This window comes from Phocoena sinus, chromosome 8 (genome assembly GCF_008692025.1).
Source record: "Phocoena sinus isolate mPhoSin1 chromosome 8, mPhoSin1.pri, whole genome shotgun sequence".
Lineage (NCBI taxonomy): Eukaryota > Metazoa > Chordata > Mammalia > Artiodactyla > Phocoenidae > Phocoena > Phocoena sinus.
The window spans coordinates 41,542,709-41,558,772 of NC_045770.1; the positions used below are offsets into that span (position 1 = coordinate 41,542,709).

Consider the following 16,064-nt stretch of genomic DNA (forward strand, 5'->3'; position numbering starts at 1 on the left):
AACTAATGTTAAGTTATGAAGACAATAGTGAGAGCTGTCACATGCTATGTTAGGCTGTATTATTATTCAGTAATTATTATTACTAATTATTCAGTAATTATTCATTCCTCTTCCTCCCTCCCTCTGTAAGAGAAGTACTACTCTCTACCCCACATCAATGTTGAACTTGGCCCCAAGACCTTCTTTGGCCAATGGAATGTGGGCCAGTCTTGAGCAGAGGCACCACAAACTTCCATCAGCCTCTTGCACTCCTGATCTGACTTTGAGAACACTACATCCCAGACAGTGAGTACTCCCTTCAGCCTGGGTCCTGAAGTAGGAAACACATGTAGAACAAATCGTAACTCAATCTACAGCCTGCAACAACTTCAACTGTCTTCCCAGACTTAAGAGCAAGAAGAAAAAAATCTCTGCTTTTATAAGCCACTGAAATTTTGTGATTGTTTGTTATACAGTAATAATACGAAAAAAATCTAACTAATATGTATGCTTAGCAAGGTTATTATGGCACACTGCAGTGGAAAAGAGGGGAACTGACCTGAGATTTGGAGTCAATTGCACTAGAGCATCCAGTTCTAACAATTTCCAGATGCCTGACCCTGTTTGGGCAAACCTCACTGAACCTCACCTGATGGATTACTATGACAACTAGAAAGTACCCACAAAGCACCTGGCATAGTGCTTAGCACACAATAGGTACTTGATAAATGGAAGCAATAATATAATTAGTAATAACGGATGGTAAAATATCTTCCTAATTACCCATGATTAATGTGCTAAACTGGAAATTGTTTATCTGGATTAAATACTTCTTTAACACCAGGTAAATAAAACAGTGAAGTCATTGTTCAAGTTTGCAGTTTACAAAAGAATCTAATAGAAAACCACGGTTTACAATGTACAGTGTGTTCTGTATAAACCTTCTAAAACTTCTGAGTAGTCAAGAATATGCATTCCTATTATGTCAAAGAATAAGAATGCGTTCTTTGTGAAGGAAAAAAAAGATTAAATTGCATCTTCCAGACTGGTCATTTAAATTGTCATCAAATCCACTGTAGTTGGGGGCCCCTCAGTTAATCCATTTACTGTGAACATTATTAAACATTTATTAAATGCCCATGCATGGTAAAGAATTTCAAAGGTATGGTTTTGTTCACTGAGCTCCAAAAAGGTCAAGAACATAAAACTACTAAATGGATCAACTAATCCCAGCATAAGCTGTCTCACAAAACAGGAGCACTGCAATTACTGAAGCACAGAAATAGATTTTGATCCATTGGGAAGGCATTCAGAAAACTATCACCACTAATGAATAACAGAAAATTTATTTGGATTGGAAAACTTGACTAGAAAAGAAACTTATCTAAAATATGAGCTCAATTCCCTGCCTTTCCAAAGAATAAGGAACAGGATTTTACAGAAAAGATATAATCTGATAGACACACTCTAAGGAGCCCAGGTAAATTTAGGGTAGTGTTTCTGAACCACACACAGAAGGACCACTTGGAGTGCTTGAATGAAGATCCCTCACCTCCTACCCCAGACCAACTGAATCAGAATCTTTGGGAATCAGTCCTGGGGATCTGCATTGCTGACAAACTCTCCAGCTGATTCATGTGCATGCATAAGTTTAGACCCATTAAACAAGGCAAGCCATGACAGAGCCATTGCCGGATGACTTAAGGTTCTTGAAAGACGAAAACCCCAACAACTTTAGGCCATTTTATTATACCCAAGGGGTCATATGAAACAACAGAGTCCAAACTTAAGACCCAGTAACAGCTGTAGGGCTAAACAACCGCTCATTCTACCAGCAGCTCAAGCCATGATTTTTAGAGCTGGGAAGCAAAGAGCTGATTGATCATTCGACAGTAGCACAAACCCAGTAGCGCCATGGTGATGGCTTCTCTTGTTGGACATACATTTGCCAAACTTCTCCCTAACCCTAGCATCCCCATGGCACAAGTCCAGGCAATCATTCCTCATCAGCTTTTTGGGCTGGGATGTTAAAATCTGCAAGAAGTGAGACAGAAGGAAGATGGTTAAGAATATTACCATATGGAAATTATAATCTTCATAAAGATTTCAACATTAAGTTGAAACTTTTTTCCTCTAACCTAGAGAAAAAGATAGTTTTGCTTCCTAAAAGAGGGAAACAAAATGAAATAAAAAGGAGGAAAAGATTGGGATTGACATATATACACTAATATGTATAAAACAGATAACTAATAAGAACCTGCTGTATAAAAAAATAAAATAAAATTCGAAAAAGGAAGAAAAGAAATAGTCACTATGGTTTTAAAAATGAATAATTCTCTAGGAAAGTAAATCAGAAACATGGGTAATGAATCCAAAGAAAAGAGCACTGAGTTAGGACTGAGGAGAGCTGGTTCTAGATCTAAATCCTCTAATGGGTATGTGGGTTTGCACAACGCTCTTAGCTATTTGTTACCCCAAGGGAGTTGATGTCATAAGAAAAGAGATTTTTAAGTCACAAAGCAATGTCAAAATGAAAATGGAATTATCATCACTCATGGCAAAACTTATTTTATACAATCCAGAATATAAGGGAATAATGCAAAGTAGGGAGTTGCAGAAACAGACTCATAGACGTAGGAAACAAACTTATGGTTACCAAAGGGGAAAGGGAGTAGGGATAAATTAGGATAAATTAGGATAAATTATCCTAATAAGTTAGGATAAATTTTATATATAAAATAGATAAACAACAAGGACCTACTATATAGAACAGGGAACTATACTCAATATCTTCAAATAACCTATAATGCAAAAGGATCTGAAAAGGAATATGTATATATATACACACATATATACATACACACTCACATATATATATATAACTGAATTGCTTTGCTGTACACCTGAAACTAATACAACATTGTAAATCAACTATACTTCAATAAAAATAATTTCTATTTATGTAAAGAATTATAAAAGCAGCTACATCATCAGATGACTATACACACATTTTCTGAAATAACACTCAAGATGAGAACAAAATAGCATGGTACAAACATGGAAAATCTAGGCCACTCTCACCAAATTGCACCTGCTCTTCTCTGCATTAAGCTACACCAAGATGAAACTAATGAAAACAACTCATTGTGGCTTGATGTAGTCATGAAGGTTGCAGTTGTTAATGATTCAGCCTGACACCTTCCTGTTGACCTACCTACCTACATCCACCTGAGTCCCAAAGGTAAGCTTCTCACACTGAAGAGCCACACAAACAATGGGACTGTGAGGAAGAAGGAAGGTGATTAATGGCTGGTGCCATCAGCCAACAAGTCCAGGATTGTAAGGACTTTGAAACCCGTTTAAGACTTTATTGTCTTACAGATTTTAGATCAACACCAAATTCATGTGTATCTAGGAACATGCAAGGAAGCCCATACTTGTCTTTAGATGTGAGACAGCAGTGTATACTGCAGTTACTCAGAGCTAAACTTGAAACTAGGTATCTTCTCTGAACATCAGTTCATGAGTTGATGAGTATTAGTTCTGGAGGGGCTGTTGGGAGAATTAAATAAGACCCGACTCTAAAACCCTTCATATGGTGTGTCGCCTATTGCAAGTACTCAATGAAGTCATTATTATTAATAGTAAAGTATTAGCATAGAATAGACACCCAGTAAAGGTTACTACTTTTTCTTTCTCATTTTGTACCTCAAAGGTAAAAATATATTCTAATCAAATGACAAGCCATATATAATAAGATAGAGTATATGGCTACATCAGAACCCAGTTTTCTTGACATTTACCTTTTCCTTCATTATGGCTATGGAGATCAATTTTACACTTTACACTAGCCAAAATGAGAAACCATTTATACAAAAAAATTACAGTTTAAATTTTTGACAGTATACACAGTTTTGTAACTCCCATCCAATATTTAATACCTTCTCAAACCCTTTTTCTAGTATAATTAATGTACAACTAGCATCCCTATGATGACACCTTCCCACTATCTGTTTTCTTCATCATCATTCCTGGGAACAAAACACCCTGTGAGTGTTGTACAACATGATTTACTGGATACAAATGTGCCCCCAAACTGTAAAGTGCTAATAGTACCATTCACACAGGAATAGAGAAGACACAGTCCCTGTCTTGAGATGTGTACAATCTAGAGAAGATTAGAAAAAGGCACTGTGTTGATCAAGGAATACACACACACACACACACACACACACACACACACACACACACACAAGCGCGTGTCTAAGCACCTGTACATTTAAAGGCAAATAATGACAATAATAAGGATAGAAATAAAATCTATACCTGTATCTATGACAGTGTATAAATAAACAGGTAGGGGACAACGAAAATATTGGGACTATTTTGTCCCATATTTTAAAGTGTTTCTGTGAAAGGTAAATCCTTACAGATAAAATCTTAAAACCATTTTTTAAATAAATAAAAGCCACAACGTGCCTCCTCCAGTCTATCACGAAAACATTTGTAGAAGGTTGCCTCCATGCGTTAATGGGGCCGATGCAGTGCAAATGCCTGTCATTCAAGGGCCAGATGTGCCTGGGAAACACAAGAGACCAAGCAACTAATGCAATATCACTTTAGAAAAGCCTTACTATAAAGGGAAACACTGGTATATAAGATCCATTTGAAAATCCATTTCACACTTCTAATTTAAAGCCAATTCAAATGTAATTTACTTTATCAGGGCCCTTAATTTAGTGAAGGTCAGAAGTGCACTCAACAGAGGTGACAATTATTTACACTTATTGAAAGATAACCCGGTGATGGCAACGCTGAACAAGAAAAACAAAAACCAGGGACTCCCACTGAAAACCACTGGCTATCACTGTATAAACAGGTTTTCTTACAAGTCAATGCATTCTACGGAAAAGCTTTTACTTGCATCACCTCTGCAACAAATGCAACCTCATTTGTCATTCCGTTTGAGTGCAAGAATAGCCATTCACTTTTCCCATGTTGACAATTCATGAGAAGAGAAACAGTAATTCTTGCACAAAATATGAAACTTACCACTCTCGTCATCTATGTTGAACCTTCCAAGACCACTGCCATCCCTGATGGAGTACTGGATCTCTCCATCCCTCCCGGAGTCCTCATCATGGGCAGTAACCTGCAGCACACTTGTTCCAATCCGTGAGTTTTCTTTTACAGATCCAACAACAGCAAAGTCTGGGAAATAGGGAGTATGGAGGTTTTCATTGACGTCCACCACTTCCACCTCAACAAAGGAAACGGATGACAGAGAGACAGGCCGCCCTTTGTCTTTGGCCCGAACGGTGAGGTTATAGAACTGTTGCTTTTCATAGTCGAGCTCTTTGCTCAGGCGGATGGTGCCACTTGCTTTATCTATTTCAAATCTCCCATTATAATCATTGACCAAAGAATAGCGCACTTGACCCCCCAGTCCCAGGTCTGGGTCATGGGTCTCCAGCCAAGCAATGACAGTGCCAATGGGGAGATCTTCAAGAACCTTCACACTATAGCTACTGGGAATGAAAGCCGGGGAGCAGTCATTGACATCATCCAAGAAAACCTTCAGGGTGACAACCGAAAACAGCTGCTGGCCACTTTCTGCCTTGTCTCTGGCTTCTATTTTTAAAGAGTAGTTTGCTTTGGATTCCCGGTCCAACTGATCAGCTACATACACGATTCCAGTGGAGCTATTGACGGCAAACTGCTGTGTATCTGTCAAGACTGAGTAAGTCACTTCACCATTAGAACCCAAGTCTTTGTCTCTGGCTTCCACTTGAATAATCTCAGTGCCAATACTTGAACTTTCAAGAATGTTAACTGAGTAACTGTCTTGAAGAAAAATCGGGCTATTGTCATTAGCATCCTCCACATTGATGGTGAGCAACCTCCACGCAGACTTTTGTGGATTACCTAAGTCATAGATAGTGATATTAAGGAGATAGAGGTCTCTGTGTTCTCGATCCATGGGCATAAGGACTTGAAGCTGCCCGGTCTCCATATCAATATTAAAACAACTATCCGTATTCCCATCGGATATTGTAAATAGCACCTTTCCATTGAAGCCAGAGTCGGCATCATAGGCTTTAATCTTCAGGATGTTAGCACCAACTGGCAGATTCTCCTTCACGGCCACATCAGAAGGAAATGACTTGTCAAAATGTGGCCCCTGCCTATTAATTGAATAAAAGTCCAGAAATCCATCTTCCAGATTCAGCTTCCCATTTGCTTTGGCCTTAATGAGTAGTTTCTCTGCCAGCTTCTGAGCCACGTGAGTTTCTCGGCAACTGAAGTTCTTTGAAGACACCTTCCCGTGCAGGACTGAAATGTTAACAGACATAGGATCCGCAAAATTCTCCCCATCGGTGGCTGTAATCCTAAGGGCAAAATTTCCATTTTTAATTCCAGGATTCATCAGTGACTTTTTAAGCTGCAATACACCAGAGTCTGGGTTTAAATAAAAGAAACCAAGTTCATTTCCAGAGATGATTTTGTACTTTACAAGTTCCAGTTCATCGATATCGATCGCTGAGACAGCTGTGATATGGCCCCCAACTGGAAAGTCAGAGGAAATAATTCCCTGGCAAGCCACTTTTTCAAAGAGAGGGCTGTTGTCATTGACATTTCCTATTCGAATAGTCACATTGACCTCACTTTCATGGCGGTATGGCGAACCCCAGTCAGAGGCTCTGACAATGAACCTGTATGTTTCTGGAGAGGATTCAAAATCCAATTCTTCAGTTGTGCTAATAACACCTGTAAACTGGTTAATGGCAAATGGCAACAAATTCAAGCTGGCAATACTATAGGTGATGTACCCATTTTCTCCTTTATCCTTATCGGAAGCTGAAACTGTCAAAACGCTTGTTCCCGCTGGAACACTTTCATTCACAAAAGCATCATACAGTGGCTGCTGAAATTCTGGGGTGTGATCGTTCGCATCCTCTATGCTGATGGTGACTTGTGCTTTTAAATCCCCTTCTTTATTTGTCACCCCTAGTTTATAAACCTCCTTCTTAATGGTATTCAGGGGCTGTGCTGTGACGATCAGACCTGACCGAGGATTAATTTTGAAGTACTGTGCATCCTCTCCAGGGGATAATTTGTATTCCACGTCTAGAGGTTCGGGACTTAATTTTACTATAGCAACCACGACACCAGGAGGGGAAAATTCACTAATGCTCACATCGTACGTTTCTTTTTCAAACCTAACTGGGACAGTGTCTCTTTTGGGGTTGGCAATGTGGACTACCTTTGCTGCGGAAAATCTCTGAGGTGACCCCTTGTCTTTGGCTTGAAGAGTGAGATTGTAGCCATAGGGAAAGCTCTCCCAGTCAACCTGCTTCTTCTCCTTAATCCTGTACTCATTCATCCACTTTCCTTCCTTAGCCAGGAAGAATTGATCTAAAGGATCCCCAGCCACAATGGAAACAGACTCAATCTCTCCATTGGCTCCTTCATCTAGGTCATCCACGGTCACCAGCGCATATATGGGCTCTTTGTCCAGTGAGAAGGGCACATGAGTGACCACGTGGAGAGTTGGAGTGTGCTCATTTATTCGTTCAACGTGAACGTAAAGCTTTGCAGTACTGCTCACTCCATTGTTCCCATAGAGCTTCATCCCCCGGTCCACAGCCAAAATTTCCAGATCATACCTATTCTTTTCATCATAATTTAATCGTCCACTTAAAGAGATGACACCACTCGTGGGGTGAACTGAAAAGAGATCAACTTTGTTCTTAAAGTAGTAGTAGAATTCTCCATTGGAACCGATATCTGCATCTGTTGCTGTCACCTGGGCAACACTAGTCCTTAAAGGTGTGCTTTCTGCGATTGTAACAGAGTAGGTTGTGGGTGAAAATAAGGGTCTCAGATCATTCATATCTAAAACCTGTATGCTCACTTTAGTCCATGCTTCCAAATCTTCTCCTCGAACAGAACCTTTTACTATCAATAAATAATTGTCCTGAATTTCCCTATTCAATATGGCAGAATTGCCACCTTTAGTTCTTATTCTGAGAAAACAGAAATCTGCAATGATGACTTCCTCTGCTTTGAAAAAGCCTTCTTCATCTCCAGACACTATTCTGTATTTGATATCCCAGGACAGATCTATTAAGGTGATGCCCATTCTACTCTGGCTGTTGACATAGGTCCTTGCTGCCGAGTTCTCATACACGGTAGCATTATAAATGGAATGTGTGAAGTGGAAGCCAAGGGGCCCGGTCCCCGGCAGCCCCTGAGAGACAGTGGCCAAAAGCTTGAGAAGCAGGAGGATGAGGCAAGAGGGAGGCCGTGTACCTACACAGTATCCCATAGTTATATCCATCACATCATACTTCCATCCTGGAGGGGGAAAAAGAAAGAGACAAAAGATACATTAACCTAGAGGAACATGGGAGAAGGAACAGGAAATAACGGTTATGAAAGAGTGCTTTTTAAAAACTTTATTATAAAATCTTTTTACTAAAACATCAATATGAGAAAAAAAAATTCGAATCCTTACCACTACTAGATGGAATACCACAAGGAATTCAAAACTACTAGGATTTAAATTTACCTTATTTGATTTTTTTTATATGACACTTTTACACTGCTGATAGCATTGTTTATTGGTAGAAGATTTCTTGCATTCTGAAGGTCAATTTAGAAATATGTTCTGGAAGCCTTAAAAAGTGCATTTACCTCTGACATAAAATTACCTTCTAGGCAATTATCCTATGGAAATAATTATACAATTGTACATTTAGAGCACAGTTTAAAATACAAAAGATTGAAACGATATTAACTGCTTATCAATAGAGAAGCAATTAATTTGTGGCACATTTCATAAAACAAAATACTATGAAGCCATTAAAAATAATGATAAAAAATAAATAATGATAAAAAGATGTATATTTTCTGATGAAGTAAGATGTAATGCTAAATTTAAAAAATCATAAAACAGAATGTATATATGATATCATTCTATTATTATTTAAACATTTATATATACAAGTGCATTTTTACATTTAAAATGAATTAACTGTGTTGTGGGTTTGGGGGCATCTTTGCATTTTCTAATATTTCTTCAGTTAACATTGTTCATCTATGGTTGTGTAATTACTTTTATAACTATGATCTTTAAAGAAATGTTTTCAAGGTATCACCATCTTCTGTTGTGTCGACTTTTAAACTGATCAAGATTCAGGCATAATCTACTACCATGAGGATGAACAAAACAGCATGTAACAAACAAAGCAGGAAGGACCATCCCTAAGCAGTTGCATGAGCTAAGCGATATTCACAAGTCGACTGTGCCACTAAGGACAAGGGAGGTAAGAAAGATTTTGTGCAAGAAAAATTTAAAGAATGACAAGAGATTTATTTTCTTAAGAGCAACTGAAGGAATTACTTCCAATTATTTTTATCAGCCACTATTAAATTTCCAAGTCACCACAGCTCTGACTATGTAGATTATCAAACCATTTTCCTATTTTAACTCTAAAATCTGTCAAGTGCTTTAAAAATAGAGAGGGGAAATGCTATTTAACAGGGAAGAGCTAAGCCTATTTATACCATGATGGCTCAGATTTTTAGAACAACCAAATGTATTAGTTCTTCCACCAAGACATATTCACCGGACCCTCCCATTTCCTCTCTCCATCTCTTCTATAGGAAACAGAATGGGAGAGAAGAGGAGATAGGAAATGAATCCTTTAGCCGGCACACTGTGACTTAGCCCTTTTGTTACATTTAATCCTCACAACACCCTAAGTACGATTTCACCCAACTCCATGTTAGAAAACTGAAAGAAAAGTTAACCCACTTGGTTGAAACACTGGCCCAACCAATGTCTCCCAGCTGGTAAGTAGCAGAGCAGGATCTCGAACCCTGGTCTTCCTTGCTCTAAAAGCCATGCTTTTTCCTATCACACCACCGTTCTTCCTAAATTATCTATAAGCAAGAATGAAATAGTCAAGGTTCCCTAGAAGCACATATGACATAATTTCATTCTGTTGAACTAGTCAGTATTTATCATTGATGGAAAAGCATAAAACCCACACGTCCTCTCTATTTGATGATCTCCATTCTGGGTTTAAACTAATTGCAATCACTGGCTGCAAGCTAAAAAATCCCCTATGGAAGTTTAGCATCTACAAAGATATCTTTGTAGTTTATAAAAATATCCAAGGTTGGCAAGACACATGCTATTATACCCTTTTTTGGATGAGAACATCAAACCTCATTTTCCTAGTAGCACACTCTCTCCACACCCCATACACTTTCTCATTTTCTTCCCCCCAACTCTGCCTTACAGGAGACTCTCATAAGTGAAATTCTGGGCCTGCATTTGCTTGGTTCCAACTGAGGAGGAACTATGCCTTGCTGCTGTCACCCGGTGAAGTACCAAGGAAACACTGAGTAGGTGGGTAGAAAGAGTACAGTTTATTATACGGATTTTGTAAGCAGAATAGACAATAAAAATGAAAAGCAGAAAGATGGGATGACTTTTTATAAAAGAAGTTAATTTCATATGCAGTTCCTCTGGCTGGCTGTCCTTTGGAAATGCCCCATGTGCTAAGTTCTGTGCAAAGCAGCAGACTGGATGCAGAAGGTTCAGGAGAGTGAACCCCAGGGGACCAGTGCGACTGGAGGTGCCTCTCCGTGGAAGACACTCAGCTGAAAGATGGGAGTGACAGAGCCCTCTGTAGAGACCACAGATAGAAACCAGCAGAAGCTTTGATAAGAACCCGTATGACTCATGAAATTCTTTTATTTCATCATCTGAGAATGCTCCAAAGCAGAAGAGGTATTTTAAGGTTCACTATGAACACAGTGGAAGGAGACAAGGTTTTTATAAGGGGATGACCGAAGGAATGTGCACTCTCTTAAGGTAGCAAACAGGTTACTCCCAGCATCTCCAGGGACATACAAAGCAAGTTTCTGCCTCGTTTCCCACTCACTAGTCTACACCCAGGGCACTCCTGGGGTTTCACCAATACTTAGCCCAAGGAGTCTGGACTCTTTGATCACCAGAGAAGAAAACCATTCCAATGGTAAATTCAGTTCAATTGAAGTTTTCTTAGTCTGTCTCCCATCCCCACCCAAAGTCCAGATTGAAGGAAACCTGATGGGATGAGCCGAACTTGGGCACCACTCTCTTCCCAGCATGCAGTCCGGCATGTACCAGCAACCACATACCACGTAGGAGGCATACAATACTGGTTTGCTGAACAGAATATTAAGGTACAGAAGTAAATAGAGGCCCAGAAGCCTTTAACATGCTCAGTTTCCAAATCCCCAAAATAAGCACATCTTACTTCAGGAAACAGAATCAAGAAATTATACTGATTCAAAGGAGCCTTAAAGAACATCTGTTTCAATCTCTTGAGTTTACAGATGAGGAAACTGAGGCCCATAAAGAGGACGAGATTCCCTTACATGAGGTCTCAGATCTCCCAGGTTCAAGCTGATACCAAATGGAAATGTGTGTCAACTGAATTAGTTTTCCTTTGAGTTATATTACAATTTTAGCGCTGTGGTTTATCAACATTTTGCAGCCATCTTTGTTTTCTGACATCTTATCAGTCTCCCTGGTGTTATTGCCTCCTCTAAGTAGTTAACTGTTTATAAGTAAACGCTGAAGTGCCCTGGGGGACAGTTACTTTTACAAACCCTTCTGGTGAATCCTTCAAAACACAGAATGTTGTCATAATATGAAAAACATCATTCATGTTAACTATTTGAAAATCAGTACTTTTGCGTACTGAGTTTTTCTTTCAGCAAGATACACTGCTGGAATACTTTTCTTATAAAGCAGAACCAATGGTCTTAAATGCAAATGAAAAGACTTCAAACCACGCTGAAATGGAACCGTATTATTGTGCTCTGAAATTTGGATTTACTCCAAAAAACTTGAGCAGGATTGAATTGTTGGCTTCAGTTGTTAAAACCAAAAAATATCTCATGAGGTTTTGGTATCTTAATTTTTGAAAAAAAAAAAAAGTCTTATATGGCACAAATTATTTCAAACCCTTGAAGTTTTCTCCATCAGTTTAGAAAATAAACAAGTGCTAGAAGTGAGAAATTCTTTAAAATTCTGCAAAGTAAGTACTAGAATTAGTTTTTGGCTTCCTTTTTTTAGTATGCCAAGATGACTGTTAAGATGTTTTCTTAAAAAAAGAGTCCTGTTTTTTCCATATTGAAGCCAAGCTATCTGTGAAGCCAATATGATAGTGATGGTGTTTGAGAAGCTCTGCACATTGATTTATTTTACTGCTTCTGGATTATTTTAAAGAAAGCACTTAGTTCCCAACCTCAGAGCCTATTTTCTACGACTTAGTAACATAATCAATAATTTTTGGTATCATCTCCAAAGAGATCATCAACTCATCAATCTTCGAGACATTTATTTTCCAGAAGCAGTCCAGCATGCCTCACCATCCAGCCCTGCCCACTCAGAGGGGATCTTAGCCTGGGATGTAAAAGGGCATGCGGATTTTCTTTCCAGGGATGAAAAAATACCACAGACCTCAGCTCTTACAAAGGCCACCTCTCTGGGACTGCCTTGACTCAGTGGAGTCCTGGAGTGCCTCTACTTGCTTAGGTAACCTGAGGAAGCTGTATTTTGCCATCAGTAAGCTGGCCTCTTTAAACAGCTGGGATATCTGAACAGTAGAAACAGCATCTTAGAAAAGCATTCTATTTTTACTCCATCTCTTCATATCTTACAGATTTTCAAAGGGTTTTGTAAGCCAGAGATGATGCTTGGGGAATGTGCTATGACAGCCTGTGAAACAAAGAACAAAGTCAGTCTCTGAAGGGCCACCCCTTTACAGGCATCCTTGACGAAGATGCCTTATGTTCAAACTGCAAAGGGAAGGTCAGTCACGGCTCAGGTGTGCTGCGACTGTGTCTGAAACCTACACAAACGCTCTGTGTACACTGGTTCTAGAACACACTCTGGTGCATGACTGCCTGGTTTGAATCCCAGCACTGCTCTTTATTATTATTTTTTTTTTAACAAATGTATTTATTTATTTATTTATGGCTGTGTTGGGTCTTCGTTGCTACACACGGGCTTTCTCTAGCTGCAGACATTGGGGGCTACTCTTCACTACGGTGCGCGAGCTTCTCATCGCGGTGGCTTCTCTTGTTGTGGAGCACGGGCTTTAGGCACGCGGGCTTCAGTAGTTGTGGCTCGCAGGCTCAGTAGTTGTAGCTTATGGGCTCTACAGCGCAGGCTCAGTAGTTGTGGCACACGGGCTTAGTTGCTCCGCCGCATGTGGGATCTTCCCAGACCAGGGCTCGAACCCGTGTCCCCTGCATTGACAGGTGGATTCTTAACCACTGCGCCACCAGGGACGTCCCTAGCACTGCTCTTTAGTAGCTGTGTGACCTTGGGTAAGCTATTTAACCTGTCTGTGCCTCAGTTTCTTCAACTACACAATGAGAATGATACTGCCTACCAAATCGGATTTGAGTTAATAAATATAAAGCACTTAAAATAGTCCATGGCACGTGGTAAGTATACAACTGCTGGCTATTAATATCATTAACTAAGGCAGTTTTTAGAGAGGGCAAAATCTGTGAGTCACAAGAGAGGGATAATAGAGGAAATTTACAACCTTCGGTGACATTTTTTTTTCCAACAAGAGAAGCCACATTGAAGGGAAAGGAAAGGATGTCTTCTTTACGAAAAGTAAAGGATCACTCCATGAGACCCAAAGGTCAGAGATATCTGACTTGAATAGAGGTTTGCCACTTACTGGCTGGGTGACTTTGGGGTAACACTTAAAGCTTTTTTTTTTTTTTTTTTTTTTTTTTGCTGTACACAAGCCTCTCACTGTTATGGCCTCTCCCGTTGCGGAGCACAGGCTCCGGACGCGCAGGCTCAGCGGCCATGGCTCACGGGCCCAGCTGCTCCGCGGCATGTGGGATCTTCCCGGACCGGGACGCGAACCCGTGTCCCCTGCATCGGCAGGCGGACTCTCAACCACTGTGCCACCAGGGAAGCCCCACTTAAAGCTTTTTAAGTCTCAGTTTCCTTATCTTTAAAACAGGGATTATACCAGTTCCCACTCTCATGAAACAGGCTTACAACTGTGTCTGGCACACAGTAAATGTTTCACAAATATGTACTGGCACTATAATTATTAAGGTGTTCAGAAGAAGGGATACGAAATAGAAAATAACTGAAAACTGGGCTGAAGATAAGGGGTCAAGAGGAAGACAATCCATGGGGTAGTCCATCCCTAATAGGAAAGATACCTTTCCACAGACCCAGGTTCCTGCCATGGGTTGGGATCAGAGCCAGGGAGGGGTCTTTTGCATGGTAACACAGGCTAAGGGTTCTTGCCAAGGCTCTGTAACTCATTCCCAACTCCTGAGTGTACACTTTCAAACTTAGGAAACTATAGCTGCATTAGGGACCTAGTCCTCAGATTCGGCCTTTAATTCCTGACAAGTTCTAGCAGGATTTCTCCTTGCAATGATGAGCCCCAGCACAGCCAGATACTGCTAAGCCCTATCTTCTAGAGCAGCATATTTCAATATGGCTTAAATTACCATCCTCATGGCACTACTTTATGTTCTGGGTCCTTGCTCCTGAAATCAGTTATAGACTGGCTGTATGACACACTTGGGAATAAAGTTTTACTCTCTGGCTGATGGTAATGGCTGCCTGAAAAGTAGAAAAAATGTTTACTGTGTAGTTTTCTTAATACAAATCATTGTAGCTAGAGAGTGTACAGGATAATATACTAAGCATTTGTGTCACAAATCATTCATGTCATGCCATTATTCAGATGACATTATGATATACTAAACCAGAGGCATGGAAACCCAATGAGTTTTACAGCCACAAGGGTCATAAAATTGTCTCATCCAACAACGCAGTTTTAGAGTTGAGGAAACACACCAAGAGAGGTTATGTAATTTGGACAAGGTCACACAGCTCGCCAGTAAAAAAGCTAAAATTAGACCTCAGATCTCTACTGTGAATCTGTCTCGTTGCTATTGCTTCCTTTATAATACAGGTCTCTACTTGTTCATGCCTATAATTATTTTCCATCTTCTTAGATTTAGCTAAAATGCCTCACACTTTATGAAGCAATCCTGGAGATACCCACTTGCATCCAAAAGTGAGCTCCACATCTAAAACTGAGATTCTTAAACTTTAGAAAATGTTGGAAACATGGTAGGACTTGCTAAAGCTCACATTGCAGGGCTCCACCATAGAGATTCTGGATCCGTTGGTCTGGGGTAGGGGCTGAGAATTTCTTTTCTGACAAGTTCGCAGGAGATGCTGGTCTTGGGACAACCAGAACTCTGAGAACCACTGCCCTAAACTGTCTGTAGCTTATCTATATGCACCTCCTGATAGCACTGCCTTCCTTGTATCAAAGTTACTTATGTGTGTTTGTAAATTACATACTGGACAGTAAGCTCCCTTGTTTCTTCTTCTTTTACAGTATCTAACTTGAAAAGGCCAAACTTCAATAAATTTTTGTCGAGTGAGACTTGTCTAGCCAGTGTACACTGTCTAGACAGTGTACTTCACAACATGTTCCAGGGAGAGGATGAAAATGAGCATTGGACAAATCAGGAATTATAGGCATTAAACCTAGACACCTTGGAGAAATAGTACACCATTTCCCAAACTGTGTCCTATGACACATCATTCTATGATATGAAAATAGGTATGCAACTAAAAAACGTTTTAGGAAATGCTGGTTGAACAAAGCTAAACAGATTTCTTAATTTAGAACTTCTTGGAGCCTTTACTATGCTCCAAAATAAACTTTCCCCATCTCCCTTCCTTAGTCACCTCTAATAATTTGCCCTGCTTTGTTAACTCCCTAGGAAAGGACAATCCATATGTATTGTCTACTTACACTAGGAAAAGTCAAGTTCCTTGGTACTTGGTCAGAATTCAGAAATTCTCATTGCATGCACAGACATACTATGTAAATTGTGATCCCAAGGGATAGTATATGCACTCCTTCTAAAATGTATTTGATCATGAATTTCCTCCCCATTCCTACCCCCTCCCCATACCACCACCAGCAGGAGAAGAAACAATATTTTGT

The 16,064-nt window shown here is 39.8% G+C and overlaps 1 protein-coding gene across 11 annotated transcripts in view; it reads right to left on the minus strand.

The window, feature by feature from the left end:
- Positions 1 to 16,064, minus strand: part of FAT3 (FAT atypical cadherin 3) — a 708,211-nt gene that overhangs the window by 558,429 nt on the left and 133,718 nt on the right. For all 11 annotated transcript variants that reach the window (XR_004351132.1, XR_004351131.1, XM_032640647.1 and 8 more), the window contains exon 3: positions 5,032 to 8,337. Coding sequence is in view for 9 of the 11 variants with exons in the window: in XM_032640647.1 (XP_032496538.1) it covers positions 5,032 to 8,320 (3,289 nt within the window). In the remaining 2 variants the exon portion in view is untranslated. The remainder of the gene's footprint in view (positions 1 to 5,031; positions 8,338 to 16,064) is intronic.